The following is an 18317-nucleotide window of genomic DNA, read 5'->3' on the forward strand; positions in this document are numbered from 1 at the left end:
TCGAACTGTCTATAAATTGAGAAAGTTCAGCACTGTTGCTACTCTCCCTAGGAGTGGCCGTCCTGCAAAGATTACTGCAAGAACACAGCGCAGAATGCTCAATGAGGTTAAGAAGAATCCTAAAGTGTCAGCTAAAGACTTACAGAAATCTCTGGAACATGCTAACATCTCTGTTGACGAGTCTACGATACGTAAAACACTAATGAAGAATGGTGTTCATGGGAGGACACCATGGAAGAAGCCACTGCTGTCAAAAAAAAACATTGCGGCACGTCTGAAATTCGCAAAAGAGCACCTGGATGTTCCAAAATATTCTGTGGACAGACGAGACTCAAGTTGAGTCGTATGGAAGGAACACACAAACCTGTGTGTGGAGAAAAAAATGGCACAGCACACCATCATCAAAACCTCATCCCAACTGTTAACTTCTTATGGCTGGGGGCAGTATTGAGTAGCTTGGATGAATAAGGTGCCCAGAGTAAACTGCCTGCTACTCAGGCCTAGAAGCTAAGATATGCATATTATTAGTAGATTTGGATAAAAACACTCAAGATTCTAAAACTGTTTGAATGATGTCTGAGTATAACAGAACTCATATGGCAGGCAAAGACCTGAGAAATAATCCAACCAGGAAGTGGGAAATCTGAGGTTTGTAGGTTTGCCTACCAAAATATACAGTATCTATGGGGTCATAATGCACTTCCTAAGGCTTCCACTAGATGTCAATAGTCTTTAGAACCTTGTTTCAGGCTTCTACTGTGAAGGATGGGGGAATAAGAGCTGATTGAGTAAGGGGTCTGGCAGAGTGCCACGAGCTCACTCAGGCGCGCCCCCGTGAGAGGTAGCTGCGTTCCTTTTCGTTTCTAAAGACAAAGGAATTCTCTGGTTAAAACATTGAAGATTTATGTTAAGAACATCCTAAAGATTGATTCTATACATCGTTTGACATGTTTCTACGAACTGTAAAGGAATTTGACTTTTCGTCTGGCCTGCGCGTCATGAATTTGGATTTTTGAACTAAACGCTCGAACAAAAATGAGGTATTTGGACATAAATTATGGACTTTATCGAACAAAACAAACATTTATTGTGGTACTGCGATTCCTGTGAGTGCATTCTGATGAAGACCATCAAAGGTAAGTGAATACTTATAATGCTATTTCTGACTTCTGTTGACTCCACAACATGGCGGGTACCTGTATGGCTTCTTTTTGTGTCTGAGCGCCGTACTCAGATTATTGCATGGTGTGCTTTTTCCATAAAGTTTTTTTGAAATCGGACACAGCGGTTGCATTAAGGAGAAGTTTATCTAAAGTTCCATGTGAAACACTTGTATCTTTTATCAATGTTTATTATGAGTATTTCTGTAAATTGATGTGGCTCTCTGCAAAATCACTGGATGTTTTGGAGGCAAAACATTACTGAACATAACGTGCCAATGTAAAATAAGATTTTTGGATATAAATATGAACTTTATCGAACAAAAGACACATGTATTGTGTAACATGAAGTCCTATGAGTGTCATCTGATGATCATCAAAGGTTAGTGATGAATTTTCTCTCTATTTCTGCTTTTTGTGACTCCTCTCTTTGGCTGGAAAAATGGCTGTGTTTTTCTGTGACTAGGTACTGACCTAACATAATCAGATGGTGTGCTTTCGTCGTAAAGGCTTTTTGAAATCGGACACTGTGGTGGGATTAACAAGTTTATCTTTAAAATGGTGTAAAATACTTGTGTTTGAGGAATCTTTAATTATGAGATTTCTGTTATTTGAATTTGGCGCCCTGCACTTTCACTGGCTGTTGTCAAGTCGATCCCGTTAACGGGATCTCAGCCATAAGAAGTTCTTAAGTATGGTGGAGGGAGCATCATGATTAGGGCTGCTTTGCTGCCTCAGGGCATGGACAACTTGCAATCATCGATAGAAATTAATTCCCACGTTTATCAAGACATTTTGCAGGAGAATTTAAGGCCAATTGAAGCTCAACAGAAGTTGGGTGATGCAACAGGACAACGACCCAAAACACAGAAGTAAATCAACAGAATGGCTTCAACAGAAGAAAATACATCTTCTGGAGTGACCAAGTCAGAACCATGACCTCAACCCGATTGAGATGCTGTGGCCTGACCTCAAGAGAGCAGTTCACACCAGACATTCCAATAATATTGCTGAACTAAACAGTTTTGTAAAAAGGAATGGTCTAAAATTCCTCCTGACTGTTGTGAAGGTCTGACCCGCAACTACATACAACTTTTGGTTGAGGTTATTGCTGCCAAAGGAGGGTCAACCAATTATTAAATCCAAGGGTTCACATACTTTTCCCACCCTGCACTGTGAGTTCAATAAAGACATGAAAACATATAATTGTTTGTGTTTTATTAGATTAAGCAGACTGTTTGTCTATTGCTGTGACTTAGATGAAGATCATATCAAATTTTATGACCAATTTATGCAGAAATCCAGATAATTCCAAAGGGTTCACATACTTTTTCATGCCACTGTAGATAACCTAGCAAATTACATAGGTTTCTCAACTAATAAAGCCCAAAATCACATAAGCCATTTTAGCTGAAAGTACCATGCAGATCAGGAACAGGCAACCTACCTCACATTGGTCAGCTCCTGAAGCTGAGTACAGTGCGCAGTTTGACTAGCCTACTGATATTGCCTGGGACTGTTCGACATACAAAATGACTTGTAGATCAATGACTCAACACAATTACACGCAGTTTGACACTGAAGGAGAGCGGAAAGGACGCATCAGTTGTCACAAAATATTAGGTATTTTGGAAAGGTACAATGAAATCGCTTTTCTGACAGATGCATGCTACATTTGAATTGGTTTGGGGTCTGCAGACTGATGCACTGGATCTTAAAAAAAAATCTAAATCGGGGACCAATACATATCGGCGAATCTCTACATCCCTACTCTGCAGTCGATGTGTCAGCTGAAAACACAGAGCAGAGAGATGAGAACACGCACACTTCTGAGTCCTGGCACTCAGCTCTCCCTCTCACACACACACATATCTTGGAGGGTTTCAGCACAGGGACTAAGTGTGTCAGTGGATGTGCTGCCTGGCACAGTGGCGGTGGAGGGAGGTAGAGGTGGGCCACCCAGTGGGAGGCAGAGGGGGCTGGGGACACAAATCCACTCACAGCAGAGCAGCCTCTCATTAGCCAGAAGAGAGCTCGTCTTGGACATCAACAAGTTGAGCTGCCTGGGATCTGAGTCTGGAGCTCAGCAGCCTAAATACACTTCCTTCTGTTCCAGAGAGCAGAGTCTTTCAAAACACCAAAAATGTAGGACTGGGGGGGTTGGGTGGCTAGGCAACCATCTGTCTTGACCTATAATTACAGCTACCTAACTAAAAGGCATGTGTACAAGAACATTACATGCACTCCAACACACACACACACACACACACACACACACACACACACACACACACACACACACACACACACACACAGAGTCTGGCATGAATGAAAGTGTAACAGAGTAAACCTCATACACGGCTGTTGCTGCTGCAGCTCTCCAGCTCAGTTCTGTACACATTTATTCACTTGTGACTTTCATTTGCTACAACGAGGAGTGCACCTCCTAAGCCGGCCTGCCAGCTCCTCTAAACAGCTAACACAATCAGCCACACCCCTGAGAAGAGCACAAATCACAACAGCACATTTATTTTGTTCTGAAACAGAACACCACCACCACTAGATCGGCGTTCTTAAATGGAGGCCACAGATGCTCAAATCCAAGTTCATTAACCCTTTAAAAATAATTTATGAAAGTGAAATGACTAATCATTTTGCTCACAATGTAATTTCCCTGAGTAACAAAGACTGTCAACCTGTGTGTACTGAACACTATTCAGACAAATTATCAACGTAATTCTCAAATGTGACTGTGATTAGCTAAAAACAAATATATAGTAATATAGACCCCTCCCCTGATAACAGTTTGCTACTGGAGGGAATCCTCAAGGTCCTTGTTCATCTTTGCAATTAGTGATTTTCAAGGCAGTAACACCAATGAAAAGGGCTCAACATTCCAGGCTGCCCGCTGGCCCAGGGAAGATTTAGAAATGTTTCGGGCCAGTCAATTATCCCAGTCAGTAAAAAAAAAATATATATATATATATATCTAGGCTATATAAATGATTAGAAAAATATGAATTTCCAAAGCTGTTAATTCATTATTTCGACTGTTTATTACACGTGCGCAACACACATACCTCGTTTGAGATAATCGGTAGGGCAGAGAGAGACTCTCAAAAACAACCCAATTTGCTTGCACTAATAAGTACCTTAAAATAATGTAAAAAATGTGCAGTATAAAGGAATTGCATTGTTTAATCACCGTTCAAACCGTTCAATATAAACAAAAACACATGCCGTGTTTTTAATGGTTGCAAAGGCGGGTGACAAATGCCACCTTAATACAAGAACGACCAAGCACAATGCACTACAGAATCAACAGTAGTGAATATGGATCCTAAATTAAGTGAGAATGAATTAGATAGAACTCAAGTTCAATCGAGTTCAGGCTTAAATGAACGAACAAAGACGCAATACAATATGACATTATTTAAATAGTTTGGGCCTCGAGGGGGAAAGGAGTTCCAATGACAGGCCTTGAGGTTATAGCTGCTGGTGGTTGGGAGGTGGATGGTTTTCGAAAACTGTTGTTGAAAATCACCTTATGAGAGAACGAGGGTAATTTGACATAAATACATCAAGATTTACGCACATTGGATGAGAGACAAAGGTGATGATTGCAAAAGCCCATAGGTTAAACAGCTAGCATGAGGGATGTGCATTATTATGCCGTGCTTAGAGGCTATAAGGTAAATAATGTGCACATGGATAACAGGAAAGAGAAAAAAACAAGAAGCTCTGCTGATCTGTTTGTATTCATTCCCACTATGCCCGTAGAAAAGGAAACAACGTGAATTATGTTATGCTTACTGGATGAAGTTAAATGAGCATTCAGACCAGCCTTAAAGATTGAACTTCCGTAACCTACATTTGATGCCATACTGCTTCACACCGTCATTCTTTGAATACTAATAACATAATTTGACATCCTTTTCCATCCCCTAACTGAAAGATTACAGCAATTTAGAGTTGATCTTTCAACATTTTAATTTGACCATCTCATTATTTATTTGGGAGGAAAAGCGGGGCAATATTTCCCCCTCTACTTTGATATTTTTAGTCAATGTTTAACAATAGCCTTGCCAATTCAGATGCCTGCTTGCACACTGCCACTGAACTGGGGAGTTGTTGGAGCCTTACTCTTAACAGAGCTGCTAAAACCGTTCACACTTCTGGCAAGATTATACCTTGGCCTACCTTATGTCTTTCCTTGCTCCTTCTACATCTGTATTAACCAGTGGGAAGGGCCAGGAATCAGCTATGCAGCCTGTAGCTTTCCTAAACGAGTCACATGATCAAGAAAAACTCCAATGAGGTTTGTTGAAATTCCCCATCACATTTCAACCGACAAGAAACCTGACTTTATGGTCTTATAGAAGGGCCAGTGAAGTCTAATCTTGATTACTTTCCTCCTTTTCTGCAGAGACCTCACCAAGGCCAACTGTGCTGAGGAAGGCCAGGCTTGTTTTCTCTGAGGAGAGATATTGTATGAAGCAGTGTTCATGACTGGGGCCATACACTTAAAGCCAGCTGCTAACTAGCATGACTGACTAATCTAGTCATGACAAGAACTTATGTGAACTACAGACAGAAGAACTGTGACATGGTGGTCATTTCTTCCATGAAGCCATAAGGTAAACGTTCAGAAACATACACTGAACAAAAAAACACACCATGTTAAGTGTTGGTCCCATGTTTCATGAGCTGAAGTAAAAGATCCCCGAAATGTTCCATACACACAAAAAGCTTATTTCTCTCAACATTGTGCACAAATTTGTTTACATGGGGCGGCAGTTAGCCTAGCGGCTAGAGCGTTGGGCCAGTAACCGAAAGGTTGCTAGATCTAATCCCCGAGCTGACAAGGTAAAAATCTGTCATTCTGCCCCTGAACAAGGCAGTTGGCCTACCGGGGAACAGCAGGTTGTCATTGTAAATAAGAATTTGGTATTAACTGACTTGCCTAGGTAAATAAAGGTTAAATAAAAACAATTATACATTATCGTTCAAAAGTTTGGGGTCACTTAGAAATGTCCTTGTTTTTGAAAGAAATTCATTAAATGGTACCCGCAAAACACCAGTCTCAATGTCAACAGGCGACTCCGGGATGCTGGCCTTCTAAGCAGAGTTGCAAAGAAAAATCCTCAGACTGGCCAATAAAAATGAAAGATTAAGATGGGCAAAAGAACACAGACACTGGACAGAGGAATCTGCCTAGAAGGCCAGCATCCCAGAGTTGCCTCTTCACTGTTGACGTTGAGACTGGTGTTTTGCGGGTACTATTTAATTAAGCTGTCAGTTGAGGACTTGTGAGGCGTCGGTTTCTCAATCTAGACACTAATGTACTTGTCCTCTTGCGCAGTTGTGCACCAGGGCCTCCCACTCCTTCTATTCTGGTCAGAGTAGCACAAACTGGCTCTAAAGGGAGTAGTACACATCTTTGTACGAGATCTTCAGTTTCTTGGCAATTTCTCACATGGAATAGCCTTCATTTCTCAGAACCCACAAATGCTGATGCTCCAGATACTCAACTAGTCTAAAGGCCAGTTTTATTGCTTCTAATCAGCACAACAATTTTCAGCTGTGCTAACATAATTGCAAAAGGGTTTTCTAAATGATCAATTACCATTTTAAAAAATTATAAACTTGGATTACCTAACAACGTGCCATTGGAACACAGGAGTGGTGGTTGCTGATAAATGGGCCCCTGTACGCCTATGTAGATATTCCATAAAAAAAATATAAGTCAGCCGTTTCCACCTACAATAATAATTTGCGACATCAATGTCTACACTGCATTTCTGATCAATGATGTTATTTTAAGACATTTTTTTTTTTATTTTCTTTCAAGAACAAGGACATTTCTAAGTGACCAAACTTTTGAATGGTAGTGTATATTTAAATTTACATCCGTTAGCGAGCATTTCTCCTTTGCCAAGATAATCCATCCACTTGACAGGTGTGGCATATCAAGAAGTTGATTAAAACAGCATGCTCATTACCCAGGTGCACCTTGTGCTGGGGACAATTGTCACAACACAATGCCACAGATGTCTCAAGTTGAGGGAGCGTGCAATTGACATGAATGTCCACCAAAGCTGTTGCAAGTTAACTGAATTAATTTCTCTACCATTAGCTGCCTCCAACGTCACTTTAGAGAATGTCCAACCGTCCTCACAACCGCAGACCACGTGTATGGTGTTGTGTGGGTGAGCGGTTTGCGGATGTCAACATTGTGAACAGAGTGCCCCATGGTGGTGGTGGGGTTATTGTATTGGCAGGTATAAGCTATGGACAATGAACACAATTGCATTTTTCCGATGGCAATTTTAATGCACAGAGATACTGTGACGAGATCCTGAGGCCCATTGTCATGCCTTTCATCCGACCCCATCACCTTATGTTTCAGCAGGATAATGCACAACCCTATGTCGCAAGGATCTGTACACAATTGCTGGAAGCTGAAAATGTTCCACTCACCCATTGAGCATGTTTCGGATGCTCTGGATCGACAACTTGTTCCAGTTCCCGCCAAAATATCCAGCTACTTCGCACAGCCTTTGAAGAATGGAACATTCCACAGGCGACAATCAACAGCCTGATCAACTCTATGCGAAGGAGGTGTCGTGCTGCATGAGGCAAATGGTGGCCACACCAGATACTGACTGGTTTTCTGATCCACGCCCCTATTTTTTTTTTTTTTAAAGGTATCTGCGACCAACAGATGCATATCTGAATTCCCAGTAATGTGAAATTCATATATTAGGGCCTAATGAATTTGTAAATTCACCAATTTCCTTATTTGAACTTTAACTCAGTAAAATAGCCGAATTGTAGCATGTTGCTTTTATATTTTTGTTGAGTATATTTCAACCTGTGTGTCTCAAAACCTTATCTGACAAGACAATCAGTCCACTGCTTGCCAGTCTAAAGCCTTATTTAAGTTACCCTTGTATGATAGAAAATTTTACCAGCAGTATGGCACAGTCAGGAGGAGAAGCTACATTTCCAAAAGTTCCAAGCGGTAAAAACTATTTGTTTTTGAGACAGGGGTTTCACCAAAACGATGTTGTATTCATTAGGTATGTCATAGCTAATTTTGAAAAGGTGCATTATGATATATTACAAGCTCAAAACATGTTTCAGCAAAAATGACTAACTGTGGGCATTTGTATGACAATTAAGCCTAGCCCTATTAGATCCCAAGACACTATTAGATTCCAAGACACTATTAGATCCCAAGACACTATTAGATCCCAAGACTTACTTGGGATCTAATAGTGATTGACCACCTCCACTGATGGACATGGATGTTTTAAATCTGTGTTGTAGCAATTTCTAGATGTGTTAGCCGATCACAACATAGATGCATTTGTAGAGATCTGCCAACCCTGTCCAATTTTTTTGAGTGCCAGACGCACGAGGCAAATTGGAGATGTAGCACGCACCGAATTGGGGTTTACCTTTCCACGGAGTGGAAAAGGGATTTGTCCATGTGTTTACGTACAGCTGACAGTCGGCAAACTCAGCATCACAACAAACAGTAGGAGGGGCAGACACTGGGTGGTTATGTCGAATAATTATGTATTAATCTCCATTTCCGTTGACACAAACTCCATACATGTCTGTGTGTTGCAGCTCGAGAATCGGGATGTTAGATTTACTCAGTGGATAATTTTTTTTACTAAAAAGCGAAATAAATAAAAATCAGGCCCTATTCATTTCTGCGTACTTTTAACTCAGATCTCGTACATGGACAGAGAATTGGGTAGTTGGTACGCAAAATGAGTGCATGTTGGCAGGTCTGTGTATATTTGAGATGGGATACATTTGCAGAACAAAGCCCATGAATGGATTGTCATCTGAATGGTTTAATGTAATTGGATTTCAGAAGTTATTTTTAATGTCAGGTGTAGACTCAGCCTAAGGCCATTCATTAAAATGTGTACAATTTGCCCAACTTTCTCCAAATCCCTGGAAACCCATTTGTTCCCAAAAGCCACCCTTAATCCAGATATAGGCCAAACACTATATTCTCTCCTGAATTAACCTGAAACATAAAAACACAAAAGATTTGACAGTCGCTAGAATCTCCCAGATTGCCCAGGTTTCCTGGCCTCGGTTCACACACTGCTAGTGTAGCAGCTAGGCCTTGTTCTTCGCATTTCCTTTCATAAAAGGCCATCATGCCTTAGTTGGCTTATGAATTGGCAATAACTGTTCCAGAATTAATAAGGCAGTGGTCAAAAAATAAATCAACGGCTGGCTATATTAAACTATTAGTATGCTTAACCAATGCCCCTTGACAGAGATGAGCTTGTACAAAGACCTTGATGATCCAGGGTTTCCGGATTAAAGCCTATGGTTTTAAACACACTAAGAAATAGGCTTCCAAACAAATCTCATTAACACTGAGAAGAACCAATTAAGACGTGCAATTATGAGCAGCAAATAGAGGGAAACTGGCAGTTCCAAGTGTGTGTAGAGACATGGACAGAGTTTCTGAACAAGTTTAACACATTCTAGAGGGGAAATCTACCTGATAATGTAGCAAAACATAGCCTATTTGTCTAACATTTCAGTAACACCTTCAAAATACTGTACATTTCCCAGTATAAAATAGTCACCTACAATAAGCCTAATACTTAATTCTTGAGCACCAAAAACATGACCTGGTAAAGTACAAAAGACTGATTTTCAAATTCACATTACGTACACTAGTGTTGTCGAAATATCAGAATTTTGACGTCGATACCAGGTTCAGTATCACGATTAGGTTTGCACATTTTGGGGGAATATTCAGAGGTGGAAACTTTCCGTGGGAATTAAAGGGAATATGGGAATTAACGGAAATATATGCAAATTAATATTTAAAAAATGGAGATGTTTTTTGTATTGGATATATTTACCATATAACATAAGTTGAAATAATTGAAATTACTAAATCCTTCCAATAGAAAAACAAATAAAATGTAGTTTCAAATTGAACTTTAATGAAATGGGATGATTTCACTGAACAACAGAAGGGAATACTGAATGATCTCCCACAAACGTTTTCAACATACATCTGTAAAATGATAGTCTAGAAACAAAAGCTTTGGTTGTCTTCCTCTCAGGCTTCCATGTCTTCTCCCTGGACCTCCTCAATGTCCACCGAGAACATCAGACTGAGGAATCATCTTCACTGACACATTCCAACATTGTTGAGAATGGCTTGTTGTTAGGCTCAAAAATCCTCAAATTTGGCACGGTGGAAAATTTGGCCTCATCCAGGCCAAGGTGGTAAGATACGGTAGTGATGACACCATAGGCCTTGTTGATCTCTGCACCAGACAGGATGCTCTTGCCAGCATACTTGGGGTCCAACATGTACACTGCGGCGTGTTTGGGCTTCAGGCAGAAGTCTTCACACTTTTTGATGTATTTCAGAACTGCAGTTTCCTCTGCCTGGTGCAACAGTGAAGTGGGCAGGGCGGTACGGATTTCTTCTCTTACATCTGCAAGCCGAGTCTGAACATCAGACAGGATGGCATTGTCTCCCTCAATCCATGCAATGGCAACTGCTATAGGTTTCAGGAGTTTCAGGCTGCTTACCACTCTATCCCAAAATACATCATCCAGGAGGATCCTCTTGATGGGGCTGTCCATATCGGCAGACTGCGATATGGCCATTTCTTGGAGACTCCTTCCCCTCCAGGAGACTGTCAAACATGATAACAACACCACCCCAACGGGTGTTGCTGGGCAGCTTCAATGTGGTGCTCTTATTCTTCTCACTTTGCTTGGTGAGATAGATTGCTGCAATAGCTTGATGACCCTTCACATACCTAACCATTTCTTTGGCTCTCTTGTAGAGTGTATCCATTGTTTTCAGTGCCATGATGTCCTTGAGGAGCAGATTCAATGCATGAACAGCACAGCCAATCGGTGTGAAGTGAGGGTACACATGGTTGATGATATTACTAGTTTAACTAGCTTGTTGTGCGTTGCAAATAATCAATTTATCATCGAATCACAGCCTACTTCGCCAAACGGGTGATGATTTAACAAGCGCATTCGTGAAAAAAGCACTGTCGTTGCACCAATGTACCTAACCATAAACATCAATGCCTTTCTAAAAATCAATACACAAGTATATTTTTTAAATCTGCATATTTAGTTAAGAAATTCATGTTAGCAGGCAATATTAACTAGGGAAATTGTGTCACTTCTCTTGTGTTCAGCGCAAGCAGAGTCAAGGGTATATGCAGCAGTTCGGGGAGCCTGGCTCGTTGCGAACTGTGTGAAGACCATTTCTTCCTAACAAAGACCGTAATTATTTTACATAATTATGACATAACATTGAAGGTTGTGCAATGTAATAGAAATATTTAGACTTATGGATGCCACCCATTCGATAAAATACGTAACGGTTCCGTATTTCACTGAAAGAATAAACGTTTTGTTTTCTAAATGATATGGTCAAATCCGGAAACTATTAATGACCTAAGGCTCGTATTTCTGTGTGTTTATTATATTATAATTAAGTCTATGATTTGATAGAGCAGTCTGACTGAGCAGTGGTAGGCAGCAGCATGCTCGTAAGCATTCATTCAAACAGCACTTTACTGCGTTTGCCAGCAGCTCTTCGCAATGCTTGAATACAGCAATGTTTATTACTTCAAGCCTATCAACTCCCGAGATTAGGCTGGCAATACTATAGTGCCTATAAGAACATCCAATAGCCAAAGGTATATGAAATAGTCCTATAATACCTACAACCTAAAACTTCTTACCTGGGAATATTGAAGACTCATGTTAAAAGGAACCACCAGCTTTCATTAGTTCTCATGTTCTGAGCAAGGAACTTAAACGTTAGCTTTTTTACATGGCAAATATCGCACTTTTACTTTCTTCAGTGTTTTTCATTATTTAAACCAAATTGAACATGTTTCATTATTTATTTGAGACTTTTTTTTTTTAATGTATTATATTAAGTTAAAATAAGTGGTCAGTATTGTTGTAATTGTCATTATTACAAATATATATATATCATACATTGTATGATAAACATTAAATATGATGACCATGCATCAATTTTGCAAAAACTACCTTGCTTTTTAACTGTCAATTAATTTGTGGCTGCTAGCCAAACAGGGTTGCATTTCTGTCATCATCTTCTGAAAATTAAGCTATTTTCTGCCTAATGTGTTGCACTAATGTATTTTCTGTAAAGGAAAACTATATTTGCACGCTCCTGATCACTATATTGAACCAAAAAAAGACCTTCAAATGCAGGTGAAATAGTTTGAAAAGTTAATTTGATGTCTGCGTTTTGAAAATGCTGATATCTGAACTCTAACTGAAGCCCTTTGCGATACCACAACAACAACAAAAAATAAAGTTTATTAGCCAAAGTCATAGAATGGCACTTGATCCAGACAGAAACTCAGCAACTGCTCTGTTCAATCGTTGGGCATCTTGAGTTCCACACCATTACACTTGAAAAATTGTATGTCCATTTTTTTGAGACCGCACATGTATGCATTAATGAATCAATTTGACTTTGTTTTTTACAAATCTAACTACAAAACAATGGTAAATCTCTATTCATAAACTGTGTAAATCAAGATGTAGCCTAGGTCTATTCACAATACAGGTGAATGCTTATTACTCAATAGGAGTGTGTGCCTGCAGAGTTATTGAGCTTGTATTAGGTGATTTCATTGGGCTAGAGACAATCCCTTCCATTTAGGACTTATTTTATAGGCAACTGATATAACATTTTATTGTACTGATCAACAACATTTGCATCAAAAAGCTCTTTTATAAAATTGTGCGCTGTCTCTTTAAGAAAGTAATGATGTCATTTCCAAGGCAGAATGTGGCTATGGAATCTAGTGGAAACCAGACAGGAGGAGAGGGAGACAGAGACGAAGACATGAATGAGTTTGTTGAGAGAGACTAAGTGAATTAATACTTTTTTGGTGACAATCTTAGAAATCTGAATATTTTGCATTACGGTTTAAATATGATCACAAACAAAGTACTAGGGTAATGAATTCATCTGTAAACTAGCATGGAAAGTTAGCCTACAATTAAAGCTGGAAGCTACTGGTATCTCTTGAATTGTAAAAAAAAAAAAATAATAATAATAATAAAAGTGTTCTAGCCTGTATGGACATTGTTTCGAAAACAGTAATGAACAGTTTTAACATCTCTACATGCCGTGTTGCATTTATTGAAGTGTGTTAACTTCTGTACAGCATGAGTGGGGAGCTAACAATGCAGCCCAGACAGCTCTAGCAATGAATGAGTAAGTAGAGTAGACACTTTGCACTATAAAAGGGGCTGCACAGATTGAGAGGATCAAGTCTGTCTATCACGTGAGCCACATTTGACTGAAGTACCGAACGTAACAAATTCTACTACCAAACCATTTATTGAAAAAGTACCAGTTTCGGTATAAGCGCAACACTAATGTCCACTCCACCAGCATTTGTGCTGATCCAAGCTGTAGTGCTGTGTAAAAGTAAACTATGTCCATGCTGGTATTCATACTGTACATTGGTCACTCCTTATAGAGGTCAGTTGCTACTATTACAGAAACCATCAGGATCAAACCAGCCATTACTAGGGCCATTAGTTTTTCCTAACCTCACCAAGAAAACCTGATCATTTATAACTAGAAACCAGAGTTTATGTCGTCAGGTAAAACTTATGGCCCTACTTACCATCACCAATGGGTTAAATTATGGCACTTCGCTCCCTACTAAACTCCTCTGCGTGTAAGAGAAAAGTATGAACAAGGTGAAGTCAGTTGTGCGATGCCTCTATGTTGTCCAAGAAGCCTCTATGTTGTATTTTTTACAACCATGTCATCAACCTGACAGTCACTGTGATACAGCTCAGTTATGTCAGCCCTAGAGGCACAGCGGCACAAGTCCCACCACGAGGATGTCTGATTTTGTGACCCAAGCTCCAGATTATGTCTCTGATCTAATTATTTTCTTAATTGCTGCTCCTTTTCCCCCAACTATAAAAACACAAAAACGATCTGAAGAGACATTAGCTCTGACTACAGAACCCATGAGACTTAACCCACTGTAGCTTACTTACTGAACAGCGTAAACTAGCCTATACTCTAGTAATGCATGCAAAGTTGATTTCAGTTTGCCATTCAAACTATAGACATCTATGATAACATAATTAATCTTTGATAAAAACAGAGGACAAATCTAGAGTGAACTAAGGTCAACTGAGCCAGTGTTTGTTGTTCAGTGGTGTCGTTGAGGCTATACGCAGGTATACCCACTTTTTCTTCCAGTGGGCACTTTTTCACTTCTTAATCCCAAAGTAGTGTAGTGGAGGTATACGCCGTATTAAAAATGTAGTACAAGAGAGAAATCATGCACAAAGTTGCCTACACAAACCAACGTGAAATATACATTCACATGCGCACCGTTTCAGTGGAATAGACTAGCATCTAGACAGCAAGAGCGCACAGCTCTCAACTGGTTATTGCATGGAGCAGCTCGGAGAAGAACGACATCGGTAGCCGGTAGGGTTGGTAAGAAAATAATTTGAACTTATGATATCTACCAGTAAATGGTAACTCAGGATATGCTAACCAGGTATTGAATAAGTTTGGTCCGAAGCCTTGGTTGAATCTTTGCCATGCGTAATTCAGTCATCATCCTCTGTTTGAATAAAAATGTCTTAAGGCTTTCCCAAAATAACCTTCCAATTAAAATGTTGACTGCATTATATCATTGGTAGAATGATATAATGATGATTTGTATCAATCGGGATGGCATTTGATTTGCAAACTCTGCCATCACATACGGCGGCAGGTAGCCTAGTGGTTAGACCAGTAACCGAAAGGTTTCTGGATCAAATCCCAGAGCTGACAAGGTAAAAATCTGTCGTTCTGCCCCTGAAAAAGGCAGTTAAGAACAAATTCTTTTGAACAGTGGGTTAACTGACTTGCCTAGTTAAATAAAGGTTTTTTTTTTTTTTTTTTTTTTTTTTTATATATGACAACAATACAGTAACAACAACAACAAAAACATCAAATTTTTCCCAGACCTCAAAAATGGTCTCCTGATGATAAGCATTGTTGAGGACTTACATCACGTGTCCTTTTTCTATACAACAAAAATGTGATTGAGAGTGAAAACCTGAAAGATCAGAAAAAAATGAAACTATAGGAAAACATTTTGGCAAAATTACAGTATAGCCACTTCTCCAGGCACCACTACATCACTGGTGTTGTTGAATGTACAGCTTTGACAGATGGGCCATTTCAATGTTACCATAATTTGTGTAGAATCATGGGTGTTGGGCCTATGTAGTAGCAGGATTTCGAGTACTGTGTTCTTCTCAATGCCATTCAAATTATAAAGTGAAATCGTTTTTATATAAATCGGATAACGTTATCAACATATGGAAACTGTGGTTTACTTCAGCAGTCCTGTTATGTAATTGGGGGCAACTTGCTTTGCATACTATAAATATTTATACAGCAAATACACTGTCATATCATTAGACATAGCAACAGCATAATTTATGCCCTGATGAATGGTATCACTTCAGCAATGATGCCTTATTGACTCCGACATTTAGAGCAATCACATACGAATTCAAGCAATTGAAGAATTCAGGCATCTTTCTGCGTAATTCAATTATGGGTTTGGGGTGTGTATGGAGGAAGAATGGTTTAATGTTACTGTACCCAATAAAAGCAGTTTGAGTTCCCTCCTCGCGTCTCGCTTGTCTCGGCGAAGCTGCTTATCGATCTCGGCGTTGATTCGTTTGGACTCCTTCGCCTCCTCGCTCAGGCAACAAGCCATCATGGATTCTAAAGTCATCACCGCAGTATTTAAAAGCCCGACTTGAATGGGGCGCCCACGCCTCACACTTAGTAGCAAATAATTGTTCTGATCCCTTTTGTAAATCAGAATGGACAGTCCTGTGGTAAAAACAAATGAGTGTTGTGGATGCAACAAATGTAGTCAGTTACCTACGATTAAGTTTGCCCTCCTTCGAAGACGCCTGTGTGCGAGCTACTGTAGCATTGGCAGCAGCTACACCGAATATTTCACAGCCTGCAAGTCTCGTGCAACTGTCAAGTTTGAGTTAATATAGTTGAAGTAGACACAAATATAGATAATAGGGCCCAGTTAGCTCTGCTAAACTCGACAGCAACTAGCCAGCGACGACAGCTGAATTTGCTAGCTTAACACTTGACAGTCATCTGGATAACTAACTTAGCTAGCTATTTTCCGTTTCTCTCCAAAAACGAACAATACATTTCTTGCCAAATGTTGTAGTTGGCTGTAGCATCAACTCCAACGCATCTAAATTGCCGTGTGCTTACCAACCCAGGTCCCGGAGACAAGGGGACAAACTTGGCTGCCACATCTGTACAGTCTCCTGCTTCGCCTAGCCGCCCCAGAACCAATAACGTTACCTTAAAACGCCCGAGAAGTGACAAAGAACGTCTGTGAAACTGTCCATCAGCTAACTAAAGGAGTAACTAGTTGTCAAAAGGCAAACCACAACAGGGATTTAAGAAAAAGATAAAAAGCCGCAAAATAATCCTTAAATCTTTTTATTATTTAGCTAGGATAGCAAGCTAGCTATCTCGTGTGTTGCTTTTGCAAGCTAGCTAAATATGGCTTACCCGCTAGCGGTAACGTTAGCTAGCTGGCTAAAATGGATAGCTAGCCATTTATATTACATTTAGCCCAGCTAAAACGCCAAATTTGGCTAGCTAACGTTCTTCATTGTGGTAACATTTTCCAAAAACGTAGCTAGCTAGGTAGACTCAAACTAGCTATCAAAAATGTATAAAAACCTAACTGACAGCAAAAGTGACCTTATCTGTTTTTCGCCCCCCTTTGAATTTTTTTCCTTCATCCCTCGGTGTGATGTACACACTACTTTGTTGCTGGCGACACTTCGGGAAAAAGTGACTGACAGAGCGAAAGCAAATCAAAACGGAGAATGGGGGTGGTTAATCATAAGTGAATGGGTGGGGTTTACGCTGTCTACGGGCAGGTTTCAAAAGTTTGTTAGAGAAACCTACAAACTCTTTCCTTTGGTTGTCACTAGTTACCCCAGCCACAAAGTCGAAATTGGCTCGTACAAATTCATTAAATCAGAAATGTACTTTTTGGTCATTATATAAAGGTTAGCAGTGGTTATAGTTAGGTTTGAAATCACAGTTTAAGACGGTAATTTGTAGAAATTGGCGTGGTTTAGATATAATTATGACAACTAGTGACGAACTATATTCTTTCGAGGAACGTCAACCACCGTTCCAGATATGACTGGATGGACAACGCCCATCCCCTGTCAAACGTCGTTAGTCACTGCCGCGTTTTTTTTTTTTTACCAGGTAAGTTAGTTGAGTACAAATTCTTATTTACAATAACGTCCTACCGGGAAACAGTGGGTTAACGGCATTGTTCAGGGATAGAACGACAGATTTTTACCTTCTCAGCTCAGGGATTTATTCCAGCAACCTTTCGGTTACAGGCCTAACGCTCTAACCACTAGGCTACCTGCCGCCCATGTTCATATACTCATCGAAGTTACTATTTCCTAGTTGTGATGTCAGGAATACAACATTGTTTAATAAAAGATTGTCTATTATATATACAGGACCAGCCAAAAGTTTGGACACACCTCTCATTCAAGGGTTTTCCTGATTTTTACTAGTTTGTATTAGAATAGTGAATAAATCAAAACTATGAAATAACAAATATGGAATCATGTAGTAACCAAAAGAAGTGTTAATCAAATAAAAATATATTTTATATTTGAGATTCTTCAACGTAGCCACTAATTGCCTTGATGACAGCTTGCACACTCTTGACATTCTCACAACCTTCTCCATTAGGTATTCATCTGGAATGCAATTCAATTAACAGATGTGCCTTGTTAAAAGTTAATTTGTGGAATTTCTTTCCTTCTTAATGCGTTTGAGCCAATCAGTTGTGTTGTGATAAAGTAGGGTTGATATACAGAAGATATGCCTATTTGGTAAAAGACCAAGTCCATATTATGGCAAGAACAGCTCAAATAAGCAAAGAGAAATGACAGTCCATCATTACTTTAAGACATGAAGGTCAGTCAATCAGGAACATTTCAAGAACTAGAAATTTTCTTCAA

At 39.7% G+C, this 18317-nt stretch overlaps 1 protein-coding gene across 4 annotated transcripts in view; it reads right to left on the bottom strand.

The window, feature by feature from the left end:
• Positions 1 to 17171, bottom strand: part of LOC139578379 (guanine nucleotide-binding protein subunit alpha-11-like) — a 59702-nt gene extending 42531 nt beyond the window's left edge. The window contains exons 1-2 of one of the 4 annotated variants that reach the window (XM_071405872.1): positions 16519 to 17171; positions 15874 to 16110 (exon numbers count right to left, since the gene is read on the bottom strand). In XM_071405872.1, the coding sequence (XP_071261973.1) occupies positions 15874 to 16009 (136 nt within the window). In that variant the 5' untranslated portion in view covers positions 16010 to 16110; positions 16519 to 17171. Of the gene's footprint in view, positions 1 to 15873 lie in introns of all 4 variants that reach the window. The other 3 variants (XM_071405873.1, XM_071405874.1, XM_071405875.1) reach the window with 3 other exon arrangements.
• Between the last annotated feature and the right edge of the window lie 1146 nt (positions 17172 to 18317).

Source organism: Salvelinus alpinus, chromosome 6 (assembly GCF_045679555.1).
Source record: "Salvelinus alpinus chromosome 6, SLU_Salpinus.1, whole genome shotgun sequence".
Classification (NCBI taxonomy): Eukaryota; Metazoa; Chordata; class Actinopteri; order Salmoniformes; family Salmonidae; genus Salvelinus; species Salvelinus alpinus.